Below are 17,019 nucleotides of genomic sequence, written 5' to 3'. Positions count from 1 at the left end.
AATCAAGCGAAATAGAAACATTGTTACTTGACTGGACTAAATATTTTGCATTGTTTATAAACTTGTTTTGGTCACCTCAGACAGTGAATCGGTCGCTTCACTCTTGAAAGCATCATTTCCGACTGTCATTGAAGCTAGCATGTTCCAAACGGTCGCCCATGGTAATGGAGTTGTTTTGTTCCCACGCTACTTGAACGCACCGCGATAAACGTCGCCGCCCTCCCGGTGCTTTGACGTCACCGGCGTCCGTCTCCGCACATGGATGAAGAAGTGTAGAGGCTCAGTCAAAGCTCTGCTCCCCCCGCCCTCCTCCCCCAGCTATTTGCCAGCCAGCTTTGCATACAGGCAGCCAGCCGCTCACCGTCCTGCTGCTGCGCGGAGTCCCGTCTTCTCCCTCCGAGCTCCGGTGTCGTTTCATCCCGTCTGAGAGGATCTATAAGGGGCCGGATAGCGAGTTCGGTCGCGTCTCTTTTTGGGGGGGGAAATACAGTCTTGTCTTTGCGAGCGTTGTTCTCCAGTTGCCCTTCAAGACATATGGAGAAAATGGCCAGACCTCTTCCTATAAACCCAACTTTCCTGCCGCCGACACACGGCGTACTGAAATCCCTGCTGGAAAATCCGCTGAAGCTGCCTTTCCATCATGATGAAGGTACGTGTTTTAACACCTGGCTAAACTTGACTTGAACGCCTCATGTCTGTTGTGTTTCTCTGCTGGCTATTCTCATTCTGGAGACACTGATGGGTTTTGACAGATAAGACACAGCTAAGGACACAGGTTAATAAATCCCCGGAGAGTGACGCCTCTTAATATTAAATCATTTTTGCTGAAAAAGAAACAATATAATGTAATTAGCTCGCGCGCGGCGGATATAAAACATAATGTTGATTGTTTGGACTGAATGTTAGTTGACTGACAGGCTGACATGAACTACGTCTTAAGCAAACAAGCTATTTTAGCTCATACTTTTCATCTAAATGAGCTAATACAGACATGTTATCGTGTGTTGTTATTGGGACTGCGCTGTTTTTACCTTTGCAGGTGCGTTTATAACCTTTAAAGCCCCTTGTCTTCAATGGGATTTATATTAGTGATACCATATGTTGTCGGCAGAGGGCGTCTTTTCTGTCCTCAAGCTGTTTTGGATGTTTGTATTGCACTCTCTGTTTGTGTTGTTGTATTTATTGAGTGTCATTACATTACCTGAACATTAGTTCATTAGTTAGTTCACACATATATAAACCATACTGTGTTTTTATAGTTGCAGTTTTTTGTCTTGGTTGGAAAATAGTTTGGGCTTTGCAGCCACCACAATACAATTGAGGATAATTTTAATTTAATTATCTTAATTTAGTTGGTAGAGGCCACTACATTGGAAAATGACACAACAATATTCCTTGAAAAGAATGATTTAACAGCTTTCAGTGCAGTAGAGAACGGTTTCCAAAGAAAATGTAAAAGTTCCCAGTTATTTATTTGTTTTTTTTTCCTTTATTAAATTAGTTGGACTGACCTTTAAACCCCAGGCACACTTCCTATTTATACCCATGCAATGACCCGTGATCCTCCTCTGCTGTGAGACAATGAAATGACTGTTTGCAAACATTTGCAGGTTTTGGGAAAGACAAGGAGAAGGAGAAGAAGCTTGAAGATGAGAGCAGCGCAGCCAACCACCCACAGTCAGCCTTCCTCGGGCCGACCCTTTGGGACAAGACCCTGCCCTACGATGAGGACAACTTTCAGCTGGAGTACATGGACCTGGAGGAGTTCCTGTCAGAGAACGGCATCCCCGCCAACACAGCCCAGAGCGACCAGGCCCAGCAAGCGGCGCAGCCGGCGCAGGCGCCGCCACCCGCCCCACCCACGCCCACCGTAGTGGACCTCAGCAGCCGCGCCACCACCTCAGTTCACACAAGCATGGCGCCTCAGACCTGCCTCCGCAGCCCCAGCACAGCAGGTAGGAATCACATGCAGTGGCACCTGATGTGCACCTGAAACCTCACCTGCATTCTTGTTCACACCTCCTCTGCAAGAGGAGAGACTCCTGCTGTTTGCTCACTTGCTACACACACATACACGCCTTCCACCATTAGAGAAACAGCTAGCCCAGAGATGCTAAGAGAGAACAAGTTCTTGTGGTTTGTGTCTCCGAAGGCATTGCCTCCGAGTGCTGATTCAGATCTGTTTCTCATCTAGCTCCTGCTGTTTTAGCTTCTGCTAGTTAAAGCTTTTGACCAGATACACACTGACATACTTAAGCTCTGATTTACAGTCCTGATCTGGACTTTGGAGTCCCAGAGTGCTGTCTAAACAGGCTCAAGTTCAAGGATGCAGCACAGTCTCACAAAGCTCTGATTGGCAGATAATACTGCCAATGAGTCATGTTTACTTTGTTTATTTGCTGTTGTTATAAAAGTGTATATAAGTTTTTCCTCTGTAGGAGTTGGTTTAAATATTCATTTTCATTTCCAAGGATTCCCTTTAGGGTTTGGCAGCTGCTGATTAAAAGCGTCTCACATTAGTCAGAAATGTAATTCATCAATGACTACATTCTGCAGAATATTACTTAGCCTCTGTCCTGCAGCATAGATTCAATGAGATTAATTTCTGATGAATGATAAGGCGTTTTAAGATGTCTTTATATGACACTTTGATTTGGGGCTTGAGATATAAAATAGGATCTCCATAGAGCCATCTAACATTTTGAAATTTCAACAGAGGCAGTGGTGTGAACCTAAAGCTTATAGAGGCCCATTCATTTCATCATTTCGGCTTTTCATAATGTATTATTGTAATAAGCTGACATTAAGTAGGCAGTTAGTATGTAGACTGAAGCGTGAGTTTGCAAAACAATTCACCAGACACCACAATGATTTGAATCATTTAAAGGGCTGACCCTCACTGTAAACATAAACAGAGCAAACTCTCCACAGGCAAATCCCAACAGGGCCCTGGAGATAGTTATTGTTTCAATTCCAAACGGTACACAAAAAGGCTCCTGATGCTGGTCGAAGATCTGACGATATGTGACAGATAAACAGATGGAGTGTTGTACCTGTAAACGCTGAAGAGGAGTCCTAATAAAAAGCACCATGCATTGTTCCACTGGAGAGTGAAGAAGTGCCTAATAGAGCATATTAATGGACCAGTGAATTAGGTATTTGAATAACACAACCTAGAATCAGTTAAATGCAGATTAACGGTGCGTGTAATCGTGTATTGATCCCACTGATGATTAAACACTAAACAGTTTGGATGATAACAGAGGAAAAATGATTGATTATCATTCTGTCAACTGTTCAAGGGCTGATTTTCGACCTCAGAATCAGCTGCTTATTTGTCTGCTTGAATACATGAAATGTGTCCTGGGTCCTGTTTTGGGTTGGAATCATCTATGACTACAGCAGCCACAAACACAAACCATCCCATAATGACAGCCACTGTGGGTGTAGTTGTGCCAAATGTTGGCGTGGTGTTTGTTGATCTCCACAGCTGGTGCACCGCTGCCACACAAACAATTCCTGTCAGTGTGTTTTGTCCTAAAGTTTGAAGATTAGGAACCTTAATGTGTTCAATCTGAAGTACTAAATACATCATGACATCAAGTCATTCTTGATAAAAGTCCAGACAATATTATTTGCATTAGTGATATTATGAATATTATCAAAAAAATGAAGCAACTAAATTGTCTAAATGCCATTCAGTTTAAGCGAGAAAAGCTACAATAAGCAATCAGCCAACTGTCCAGGCCAAAAAAACAGAATATTCAACAGGTCAGACTGTATTTAGTCAGTCAATTAAAGTCAAAGGGCTTTTACAAAGGTTGAAATGTACAATAAACAATTAAAATAGAAAATAAACAACTGACCTAACAGATAAATATTAAAAACAAAACAAAAAAAAAAAAAACTTTAGGAACACATAATATAAACAGAATATGATGACAATTTACAAGTGACCTAACATGTAAATATCATTCTAATATCATTAATCCATACCTTAATTTCTGTCTGTTCCTTTAAAAAAAAACTTAATCCTAATATCAGGTTAATTGGACATATGATGATGGTTTCCTTTCACCAGTCTTACAATGACGCTTAAAGCACACTGAGCCAAGATACTGTAGTTTGGGCCTCTGCAATAACCAGTGTAACCTCCAGCTGCAAAGCCTTCTGTTATTTTTAAGTATAGTATTAAATGATTTGTCCGTAAAATGTCAAAAACAAATCATAAAAAATGCCCATAATAGCTTCTCAAAACCCAAGGTGATGTCTTTAAATTGCAGTCACTCCAAAACCCAAAGGTGATACATTTTTTAAATATGTAAAACAGAGGAAAGCATCAGCTTATTAATTAATTACTTAAATATTTATATTGAAGTAGTGTGACAAATGGATTATTACACTAAAAGTTTGAGCACTAGACAGTCATCATGGTACATGTTTTAGAACATATTATAGCCCGAGCTTTTAAGAAGGAAATCAGCCACGAGTGCAGCAAACTTTAGTTATATTTGCTGAAAATTAATGAGATTTCATATCTTCTCCTTTAAAAACCCTCTGTGTGACATAATGTTTTCACAGATGTGCCTCCTGTCGGCCCAATAGTTCTGTTCCTCCAACCAGAGAGGTGTGGGCTAAGCTACGAATGTTAGGCTCAAATTTGAGAACGGTGTATCTGAGGAGGTGTATCTGTACAGTACACTATATTCCAGCCTGAGTGCACATGTGCGTAGTTCAGACCGTGTGTGTGTGTCTGTGTCTGTGTCTGTGTGTGTGCACGCACGCGCGCGTGTGTGTTCTGTTTTGGTCTGTCTCTGTCTGCATCTTCACATTTATCTCTCACGTGAACGCGGCTGGGGTTTCCTGCAGCGTGCCGGGCCATGTGACGGACACATGCAGGCGCCGTGTGCAGCACTGAGCTGCAAACAGGAGCTTGTCACGGCATGAACCTGCCTCCCTCCCTCTCACTTTCACTGTCCCCTCCCCTCTCTCTCTCTCTGTCTCTCTCTCTCCCTTTAACACTCTCCACTTCCCGTCCAGTCTTCCTATCCCTCCCTCGCCGGGCTCGGCTCCGACACAGCCTGGACTCGGAGCCAAGGCACAGGCTGTACCCAACAGAGATCACATGTACTCTGGTGTGCTTCTGTCACGTGCATGCAATATTGTTCCAGCAAGCCGAGCCCCGTCTCGTCTAACCAGCCACTCCACCACCACCACAACCACCACCACCACCACCACCCACAACAACAACCACAATGCCTTTGTGCCTGCATGCAAGCGATACAGCAGGCAGCTGATAACATCGCTATCGCAACCAACTAAGCTATAGGGCTTAATGTGGGGTTCGTATAATCATCAACATGTAGAAGTTAGTGTCAGAGAGGGCTGTTGATGAAGCAATCAGTTAATTCTTACCAGATTTGCACTCTGAGAAGTATAAATGTTTATATTCCTATTGTAGTAGTTTCCTTTGGCCCTTTTTCTTGCAAACAGAGTAGCTTTCCTCTCAAATGTCTCGTCATGTGGCCTGCAGACAGGATCAGCACGTCCTGCATGACTGACCAGGAGGAATTTTTATTAGAGGAACTGTATGTCGTGGAAACAAAACTAAACTTTGTGAGGTTGGTTGATGAATTAATTGGAGGACAGGTTAGGATTCTGCAGATGATCAAGTGTAAGGCCAGTTTATTATGTCAAAAGTCTCTTTAAAGGACCAAAACCAACAATATGCTCATCCATCTCTTCATGTTCAGATTTCATTACCTATTGAAGTCGTAAATCTTTAAAAGCAGCTCATTTAGTTTCACTTTTGTTAAAGTCTAGTTCTCTCCTCAGTAACTTCCTGGTCAGTGTAGATTTTAACACATGCACAAACAGGAGGAAATAGTGCTTTTGTTGGGGACTTTTTACAGCTGCGGATTAATACACAATTTTAATTCTAGTGAGTATTTGGGGCAGGAGGATGGCGTATGTGGGAATGAGCTGAAATAAACTGCAGTTTGAGTGTTTATGCTAATGAAGGAAGATGTCAACCAGTGCATCAGTGTGGCTCATTGATGTGTTTTTAATTGATTTTGGACAACAACCTTTGAATACACACACACAGTGCTTGTTAGTTGGATCAATGCATTGTTGGTTTTGGTCTTTTCATTTGATTTATTGACAGTAAGAAAGTGTATCACTTCAGAGGTCATGTGAATCAGTTTGACCCTCTGACGGATGGGAAAAACAGTTGCATTTGTCTTTCGGGGCTGTAGGGCAAAATATGGTTTGTCCAAGCACATTCTCGGAGAGGTGCAACTGGCTGCTGTTGGTCCCGTGTTACGCCCAGTTCAGAGTTCAGCAGCTCTGTCCCTGCACACAGATATGACCAACAGCTCAGCTTATCACTAACTGTTGTATTATCACCCACACAGCTACATGATAACACTCACAGTAACTCCGGTACGATCATCTAGCGCAACACCGACCTGCAGCCAGCGGTGTGTGTGATTAGATACATACTGACACGTCGAGTTAAAAACAAGTTCTGTGGGTATTTGATCAAGTGTTTTTGTTGCTTTCAAACAGCTCTTCGTAGGTCAGATCAGGACTACATTTCCTGGTTTGTTAATTTTAAGTTTCCTTGTTCAGGACGGTTGGAGGAGGAGGGAGGGGAACTATTTTGTGAATCCACAATGTCTACTTCCTCTCCCCTGGAATGTGTTGCACATTAGCTGAGGGCATTACATGTCAATGAACAAGCTTGTACAACTACTTTTAGCCCTTGACCATGCTGCTGTGTTTTTACTCCACTAATTAGGACTTTAAAATGACTCGTAAAGGTGATTAGGGTGACGCTGGCTATTTGCAGGTTTGAGTCTGACAGATTGTCCAAGACAGTGTCTAGTTTTAGTTTGTAAGTAGCTTGCTGTCTGGCTGCGCTGTGGGTATGAATGGTGCAGGGACAAGTTTGGTGGTACATGTCTTAAGCTTAGGGATGGATTACCAGTGTCAGGAGTCGTGTGATTCATCTTATAGTCAGACATTTTGAAGGCAGAACATTGTTGTTGTGTGTAGGGCCGCTGGAGAGATTGGTTGATTAAAGAAAAACTCTACTAGCAACAACTTTGATAACTAGTTAGTCATTTAAACAACTACTCAAACATTCTCAGGTTCCAGCTTCTCAAATGTGAAGCTTTTCTTTGATTTATACAATTTAAAGTTAAATATATTTGCGTTTATTCCTTTCAGTCTTTGAAAACTTTTGACTGTTTTTTACTTTTAAACATTTTTGCTTTCACCTTTTGTAGACCAAACAATTAATCAGTGGATTTAGATCAGACTAACTGATAATAGTAATAATAATAATGATAATAATAATAATGATGATAACTGGTTGCCTCCCAACTTCTTTTGGTACTTTGAAGCTCCGAATATCTGTCGTCACAATTTATGACGTCAACCTAAAATTAGTATTAATAAAACTAAAATCCTCAGTTTAGAAAAGTAATAAATTTGATTAAATTAGTTAGTCTTTTTGTTATACAAATAAACTTTGATTGATGCCAGGCCGCCCTGTTAATACAAGTGCGTGCTTCCCTTTGTGTGCAACAATGACCACAATGAAAATGTTGTTTTGGAAAAGCTAAACGATAAAGACATGTTTTGAATTTTGGAAATGATTATACATATACCTTTCTAAAATAAATCTTGACTTTTGGACTTTACAGCGCTCTGGACCTATCGGAAATTTTTGGACCACACAAGTCAGAAACAATCCCTACGCAGCCCCAACTGGAATCGAATTCTACAAAAGTGTAATAATGTTAGTGTAGCCTAACATTTATCTGCAACTGTGCAGAAATACGAGGCTTAAAAAGGAAGAGTACACATGAAAAAATATATAATTAAAAAAATTGTGTGCAGTATTTGAATGTTGATTTAGAATTAGACTGTCAACATTATGAATGAAGCTTCTAACTATTAGTTACAGCCCTATTATCAAACTGTCAAGCACCCAAAGTCGGCGATAAATGTTTGAACACATTCGTAGTCTTGTTTACGTCAGTGCTTAAATTATGTATCAGTTAGCTGATAGATAGAAAATAAAACAATATTTTCAGTACCTTGGGGTTTTGGACTTGTGGTTGGCCAAAACAATACATTTGAGCTCTGCAATACTGTGACACATCATAGACTAAACAATTCATCATCTAATCAAGAAATAGTTGGCTCAATTATGCCGGTTTTAGACTGACAGTTTATGTATGGCACTAGTTATTGTCAAATGAAAAAGTGTTTTGTTGATATTTAATGTAAAATGTAGGATGAAAGCATGTCCATCATTACCAGCTCTACTTGTGTGTCGTTAGGTGTAACATCGTCTGTTGAGGCATATATTTGAAATATATGTTGTTGTAGTTAAGTTTTCTTTGACATTTCTGCTCATTTTATGATGTGTTCATTAGCAGTTACAATAGTCCTGCAATTTACGAACAAACGCTTCAGTTTTCCTTGTTGTGGCACTCAGTGAAGGTTTTCATGTCTCTGTGATGAAGAAGCCCATCACTTCCTCTGGGCAGGACACTGTCTCCTGATGTTCAGACTGAACACAGACTTCCTGTTTGCTTTGTACCCAGAGAGCAGTCAGAGCTGAATCCGATGGCCACTTCTCAAATCTCCGCCACAGCCAAAAGCAGAAAGCGGTTTGACCGCATACACTCTGACTGAAGGTCAGTGGCATTGACTGGCTGTCATGGCAGGCACACAAGTACAGAAATGTAGGTCATGATGTACAGGCTGCCAGCAAATCAGCAGCTACTGAATTCCCGGTTGCTGTGTTTCTCTTCGAGCCTTGTTGATCGAATGGGGAATGCAGGTGCGATTTGTATGACAAATCAAATAAGGGCTAATGTAATGAATCGCAGAAACTGTTCCACTTGGGATCGGCAATTGAACTGAATCACCCTTCGCTGGCTGGCCCACAGCCTCAGATCAATTAGAGAGGCTTTGCACAACAGACAAATAGAGGTGAAGGCATGTGACGAAACAGTTTAAAGACTAAAGCTGGTGGTTTGAAATCAGCTGACAGGAGCTGCCGAGTTAAAGATACAACAGTCGGTGAAATGACTTCTCACTTGTGTTCTTAAAGCTTGTGTTAGAGCACCACCTGCTGAGCAGACAGGACAAACATTGCTCTGTACAGTATAATGTGGTATAAACTGTATCAGTGTTTTTCTTTGTTTTGTTTTTGTTTTGTTTTCTCTAGAAAAGCAGTTACCTGTTCTCTTGATTTACACCAAAACTGGCTTGTACTAGTTCTGACAGGATCAGCCCTTAAACACACAAACATGTGAGCTCAGAGGGAGGAAATGTATAGAGTCACAGGAGAGCCATTAAAAAAAATAATACATTTGTAAAAGAATAAGAAAGTGTGCATATATACAGAGGAATAAATAGAATAAAGAAATTTGAAAATACAAAGAGAAAATAACCAGTAAGGAAATAAAAAGATGTTAAAAAAAAAAGATATATTAAGAGAAATAAAAGAATACATTTTAAACTATAAAGACAAATTGTTTAAAAAAAAAAGTCATTTATTTTCACATTTATTCTTTATATTTACCTTTTTTCCTCACTCTTTTCAGATTTATTCTTTTCAATGGCACTCCTACGACTCTATAGAAAGGCAGCACTCAGCTCCCCCTCAGAGGCTTCCTGCTCGGTATAAGAGGCTCTCTTCAGTTACCCACCGCTGCTCCTACTGTGTCCTCTGTCCAGCTTAACGGCTACACAGAGCAGATCTGCTGATAAGGGCTCACCCATGACATTGCATAACCAATTACCTCAAATGGAAGTGCCACCTTGACCTGTAATGGCTCCATTTCTGTCATTAGAGTCTAAATGAGAGGTGTTTAGAGTTTGTCTCCTGCTGACTTTTCCCCTCTCTGCCCAAAAATAGAGGTTTTCAACACTCTTTACACCCTCTTTTTAAGAAAATAGGATGATTTTGTGCCCTTGCCCGTAGCTAATGTGTGGGGTTTTTGTTTTTTGTTTTTTTTCTGTCCTTCTCCAGCACTGCCCTCAGCCCGCGACACCCCCAGCCCTATTGACCCAGAGTCCATCCAGGTGCCCCTGAGCTACGAGCCCGACCCACAAGACCTGGCTCTGTCTAGCGTGCCTGGCCAGGAAATGTTCGACCCCAGGAAACGCAAGTTCTCCGCAGAGGAGCTGAAGCCACAGCCCATGATCAAGAAAGCCCGCAAGGTCTTCATCCCAGAAGACCTAAAGGTAACCAGCTCCATCTCCGTCTGTCAGCCGGAGTGGGAATGTGTGCGGCGTTGTGAGATTAGATCTTCTGTTTTGGCCCATATGTTGGGGCCTCTTGTTATGTAAGCAGGTGAGGGTCTGAGGCAAGTCAAGCCCTGAGGGGTTAGGGGGAGTACTGATGCCAAACAAGCTGCATACTTAAACATGGGAAGAAAACAATCTAAACAAAGCTTAACAATAAAATCATGTGTTGTATCTCAACTCATGTTTTTAGCTAGCTGCGGTCAGTTATCCCCAACATGATGCAATTTGTTTAATTCCTTATTTACTGTAAAACTAACCAATACAAACATGGGAGTCTGAAACTTTAACAGTGACAGAAAATGGAACCAACAGACCAAAAACATCAGGCACATTACAAAAACCACATGAAAAAATGGTCATACTGAAAGGTACGACGACTGCACTTTTAAAAATGTCAACTTATATATGTGGTGTTATTGTTTTACTTTTATGAACAGTTTTAGACGCTGCTTTACATCTTTTACAAGAGTACTAATCAGCAGGGAGAATCCTTGAAATGTCGTTACTTTCATATTTAAAACTCCCCTCAAAGTAAAGACAGTAAGTATACAGCAGAGAAAAATCTTTCTTTAAAGCAGCTTCAGATGATAGGTGGTTATTTGATACATGTTGCTCTATATTTAGCAGCGCGTTTTGTGTGTTCAGGTTCAGATGAATCATCTAGCATCAGACGAGAAAAACCTACACTCTGACGTGATACAGCAGTGAAGCAACATGATTGCCTTTTTTATTTTTAGACATGTCTAAAGAAATTAAGCTTCAAGGCTTTCAACAGAGGGTCTGCGGACAGTCTGCTGTAAACGTATTTACTGTTGATTATGATTTAAACTGACAGCGTAGGATCAGCAGAAATTTATGTCTTGACCCAGCCCACTCCTAAAGGCCTCCATCATGGGACATACTAGACCTCAAGACCAAGCATCAGATTCAGGGTCGATGAGGATAAACAAACAAATCCTGACTGTAATTTTTCGATGAACACTCCACTGTTGTATTCAGTGCTGACCCGTGTGCTCTGCTCTTCAGGACGATCGGTACTGGGCCCGGCGCAGAAAGAACAACGTGGCAGCCAAGAGGTCACGGGACGCCCGGCGGCTGAAGGAGAATCAGATCGCCATCCGAGCCAGCTTTCTGGAGAAGGAGAATGCCGCTCTCCGCATGGAGGTAGCAGAGATGAGGAAGGAGCTGGGCCGCTGCAAGAACATTGTGGCTAAATACGAGGCCCGACACGGGCCCCTGTGAGCCCCCCCCCCGAAAAAACAACAACAACCACCACCTACCCAACCACCAACTCACGCCCACTTCACTTCCCCGACCCAACTTTCCTAGAGTTTGAAGGACAATGTGTCTCTCATGGTGGCACTGCCCCCTGCTCCTCCTCCTCCACCATCCCCACCCCTTCTTCCTCCCCGACATAAACCTCCCGTCTCACCCTCCACCCTCCCTCAACACACACCTGTATGATTCTGGTATTATAACTGTCATTTTGACTTCGATCATAAGCTTCAATTTGTCTGTTCCTTCTTTTATTTTTCTGTACACATTGTTTGACTAAATATATATATACATAGATACATATATGTATTTACACACGCATACTTCCCACTTTAATGTACTGTGAGGAGTTATGAGCCAACCCACCAGCTGAGTCCCCCGCTACCTTCCACTTTTGAGAAACGATGCCATGCTGTTTTGTTGTTCACTTTCATACCAATTTTATACGTGAGATCAGGACTGAAAACTGTTGTTTCCTGTTTCCCTTCTTCTTCTTCTTCTTCTTCTTCTTCTTCTTCTTCTTCTTCTTCTGTGTTATAACATGTGGTGTGTCTGAGAGCCTGCTTATACCCCACAAATCTTGTGTTTTTTAAACCCTGTAAATGTTTTTCTCCCATCAGCAACTTAATCTTCTCTTTGACCCTTTTTTAAAACTCTTCTCTTGATGTTCATGTTGTATTTTAGTTGTCAGCGCTCTAACACTTACACAACTTCCCTTCGGCTTCTTTAACAGCATTCTTGGTATTTTAACGTTCAGATAGCACTTTAAAAATACTTTTTTCCTGTGCGGTCGTGGCGTAGATTTGCCGTTTTATTTGTTTTATTTTTCTTCATCAACTGGTCACTGAGCAATAATTCCTGTCCAGAACTAAACTGACATAACTACCTACATATTCCTCCCCCCCCCCCACAGGCTGATCTCCCCCCTCTCTCCACCTCGCATTTCAGCTCACCTCTGTTAACTAAGATAACTTACTATACTATACTATAACCTCTGCACTAATGCGTGTCTCACAATCTGATCCAGTGCAATGTTTCCACTCACTCAAAATTTTCTCCGCCTCATATTTATCTACCTTTTATTTCTCAGATGGAAGATTGTTGTTTTTTTATATATATAAATATATATATATGTATTCTGTTAATATAATTGTTAGTATTAATACTACTCTTGACATTGTTGTTGTTTAGCTTCCTCCTTGTTTTCAGATTTAAGCATGATTTTCCTTTCACAGAACGAAAAAGCTATTCGCAAATCTTTTCTTTCTTTTTTTTTTTGCAAAGTTGTTGATAATTCGTTTTGCTTCTGTTTAACTTAGCATGATTAATATGAGTGTTTTTATTTTAGAAATCAATACAGATGTCTGTAGTCTCTCATCGTAGCTCTATGTTTGCCCTCTTTTTAAAGATGGCTGTATGAATGTAAAAGATGTTGACAACAAAAAGGTTGGATGGTGTTGTCCAATACTGTGGTTAACCCAATCAGTTTGTTTACTGCAGACCAAACGATTCACAACAGAGATGATATATTGGTTACAAGAGATATGTTTATATAAACCTATTCTATAAGTTGTTCTTTTTGTACAGTATTTTTCCTATACATTACTGAACTATGTATTTTAAAGGCACAACAGATCCAGAATATTATTAAAGAATACAAGTACATAACTCAAAGACAAATGCATATAGTGGTATTTTGATATTCTATATTAGCTAGGATGTGGTAGTTTCACAGAGATATTGAACAGCACCCAAACCTCCTGGGCATTATTATTATTATTATCACTATCACTATGAGTACTATTATTATTATTATGGCAACACTCCTGCTTGTGTTGGCGCCGCGTTTAGGCTCCCATATCATAAAAATCCCATTTAACTCTGAGGAAGCAGATGCTGAAAAATGCAGTCCAGGAGAGAGAATGTACAGTTAAGGCACTTTTTAAAACCCATCAACTCAAACACAACAAGAAAACGTACGTTTGTTCATCATGTTGAGTGTTGTATCTTTCCCCTGACACATCCACGCATCATTTAATGAGTCGTCCAGACTTTTCTGTCTTTCAATTCTTACGTTTTTGAGGCTTTTTTTTTTTTTTTTTTTTTTAAACTGCGCAGCTTGTGAGTTTCTTTCTGATCTGATTTGACGGGATGAAGTTACTATGAAGGAAGGGAAATCTATAGCTGGTTACTATTGCTGCTCTGTGTGTGACTGGTTCCTTCTGCTAATGCAGTTGTAGCGTGTCCCTGAACCTGAGTGATGGACACTGGGAGGCTTTCTTTGTTTTCTCTTAAATGAAGGCTTACAGTGGAGTTTCCCCAAATGTTAGTTTTGTCGGAGTGTAGAGCTGCATGCTGCTTTTTGCCCATCGGTCTAAGACTAGGATGCGACCAGTTCATGTTTTTAAGGGCTGACGTTGACATTTCTGATCATTTGTATGGAAGTCCAGGGCTGCAAATATAAAGATGAACGGTTAGACATTTTAGGATATTATCTGCTTTCTTTCTGTCAGTCAGCTGGGAATATTAATACCACTATCATATGTGCACAATAACTAAAGTCACAGTTAGCAGCCGATTATCTTAGCTTAGCTTAGCTTAGCTTAGCTTAGCAAAAAAACTTTAAACAGAGGGAAACGGCTCTGACAGATTTTTCAAAAGTGATAAAATGATTTTCATTTTGGTAATTATATGCATTTTCAAACCTGAAAATAAAAATGGAGGTGTTAACACATTTTTTTGACATACATCATGCGCTTAAAGACAGCAAATGAAATCTCTATTTAAGTAAATGATTTTATTTTAATAGTGGCAGCCCTGGACTTCCATATTTTGTGTTCATTCTTGAGGCATCAGTATCTGGTTTGCTTCAGGGTGGAAACAGGATTTCAAAAACCCAAATCAAACGATCAGAGAAGCCACTAACAGCTCAATCAAACTGGTCAGATCCCAGTACAGACCTGGTTGACCATTAGTGATCCAATCCAAAGGTGTGTGTGTGTGACGGAAAAGGGTTATTTTCTAACCACAAACTATCGTCTTAGTATTTTTGCGCTTCAAAGGGTGTTGGAAGACTGGAACGATGCCTCCTAAATCTGTGGAGCATCTTTTTATGAAATCATATATATGTATGTATAATAGGAAAAAGCCAATAATTAATCCATGTGTATCCCAAAAGTACCTCACCGTCAAGTGATTTCACTACCTCACCCGGAAACGTTAACCATACTCCTGAGTCTATTCCAGTGCCTTGAATCCACTGACTGTTCCCCAGTCTCAGCAATGTAAAGCTCTCATCACTGCACCAACCGAATAGGTTCACATCTGCACTGAAGGGCTTCTTAGTGCATCAAAAAGTATATATATTATACTCACTGACAACTCTCTTCGTTTCTTATTTTGGACATTGCAATAGACTTGTAACCATTGTATTCATGGCAACACCAACGGACTGTTTCAGAGTGTTTAAAAATACAACTTAAAGGTGTATTCGGTCTTGATTGTCATTGAATGGATGCATAACATGTATTTGTGCAGTTCAGCCCTCGGCCTCTCCGTCTCTCTGTAATTTGTAGTGTCTAATAAAATCCCAGTTCTTTTCAGCCGTGTCTCATTTCTCCACTCATGCATGCAGAATGATTTTAGAAATTACGCATTCCTAAAATGGTGATGGAGAGCCTAATTATCACTAGAGCTGGGTACCTCTTTTAGTATCAGCCACAATGTGTCTGTAGCATCAAGTAAAGTCTAGTTACTGTTTTACATAGTTCCTCATCTGGAAATTTTGCAAATCAATGACTTTTTTTTAACATAGGCAAAGTTTTTGTGTGGCTTCTTTGGGCATTTGATCAGGTTTTAGCAAACTGCGATAAATAAAAACATCACGTTACATTCAAACTAAGGTTGTTTTTTTTAAAAAAAAAAACAGGCATAATTTTGTTATTTGAATGGAAAAGTGGGTAATGTTTGGCAGCTTTAGGGCTTGTATCAACTGAAATGTTTTGCTACTTAGTAGTTATTTGATAAATGCTTGGTCAGATCCTTAGTCTGGTTTACTTTTTTGTTCAGATATTTTCTGAATTAAAACAGGAACCTGGGCAGCTTCACAAATTTTTACTTTTTAAAAAGTTAAGTTCTTGTATGGCTGCTTCATCTAACAGATTTGTGAGAGAAATTTGGCTTCAGAAAGATTATTGTGTTAGTATTGTTTCTGAAGGTCAGGCATCATATGAGTAAAGTATATGGGTAAAATAAATAAATTTGAACCTCAGTATATTATTACTTGCTGGAATGTGTCTCTAGCAGTGTCAAAACGTGTCAAATACCTAAAGTTGCCATTGAACGCTTGGTCAGAATTTGTAATCTTTTTTTATTTATTTCATGATATAAATAACAATTCTGCTCATGGGATGAAAAAATGAACTTCAGGCACTCATGCGTGGAGCAGAAACAAATGCACTTGAGTTAAGTTAAAATGCCTGTATTCCACAAACATGGCTGCTTACATTACAACACCGACTGGTGTCGACCTAAGGTCACTCTCTTTTCCACCGTCAATAAACTCCTCAAACCCTGCGACAACACCCTCTCCTCCATCACAACTGACAAATGCATCTCCTTCCTGGCATTTTTTCAATCAAAGATTGAAACCATCTACACTCCAGTCAGCAACCCCCCCACCCCCCACCCCCTCATTTTAGTCTCTCTGGCGCTCACCGCCTCCACCACCACTCAACCACTGTCATACTTCACCCCTGTCTCCCCCCTGGAACTCCTCCCCATCATCTCCAAGATGAAAAGCTCCACTTCCGTCCTGGACCCCATACCATCCTCCATCATCAAAGTCTGCCTATCTCCCCACTCATCACTACCATCATTAACTCCTCCCTCACCTCTGGCTCTATCCCTAAATCCCTGAAACTGGCCGCTGTCACCCCCATCCTCAAAAAACCCGGCCTGGACCCTGACGTCATCTCAAATTTCCATCCCATCTCGAACCTTCCCTTTCAGTCAAAAATTCTGGAACGTGTTGTCGCCTCCCAAATCAAGACCTACCTCCGCTCTCATGAACTACATGAACCATTTCAATCCGGATTCCGCCCTCAACACAGTACTGAAACCGCCCTCCTCAAAATCACTAACAACCTCCTCCTCTCTGCCGACTCTGGCCATCCCAATATACTCATCCTCCTCAACCTCACTGCTGCCTTTGACACCATCAACCACACCACTCTGCTGTCCCGCCTACAAACTTCCCTCAACACCACTGGCTCTGCTCTCTCCTGGCTCAAATCATACCTCACCAACAGACATCAGTTCATCCACGTCAACAACTGCACCTCTGCCACCGTCCCCCTGCTTCAAGGTGTCCCTCAGGGCTCGGTGCTTGGTCCTCTCCTCTTCATCATC

At 40.9% G+C, this 17,019-nt stretch overlaps 1 protein-coding gene across 1 annotated transcript; it reads left to right on the top strand.

Annotated features, from left to right (window-relative positions):
• Positions 1–259: 259 nt before the first annotated feature.
• Positions 260–15,212, top strand: hlfa (HLF transcription factor, PAR bZIP family member a). The gene is made up of 4 exons (XM_049560605.1): positions 260–649; positions 1,611–1,955; positions 10,058–10,272; positions 11,362–15,212. Exons 1-4 carry the CDS (start codon positions 535–537, stop codon positions 11,575–11,577), a joined length of 891 nt encoding a protein of 296 aa, XP_049416562.1. The 5' UTR covers positions 260–534; the 3' UTR covers positions 11,578–15,212.
• The last annotated feature ends 1,807 nt before the right edge of the window (positions 15,213–17,019 follow it).

The sequence above is a fragment of the Epinephelus fuscoguttatus genome, linkage group LG19 (assembly GCF_011397635.1).
Source record: "Epinephelus fuscoguttatus linkage group LG19, E.fuscoguttatus.final_Chr_v1".
In the NCBI taxonomy this organism is placed as follows: Eukaryota; Metazoa; Chordata; class Actinopteri; order Perciformes; family Serranidae; genus Epinephelus; species Epinephelus fuscoguttatus.
Note: the sequence above shows the minus strand (reverse complement) of the source record. Positions and strands in the feature narration are given on the sequence as shown.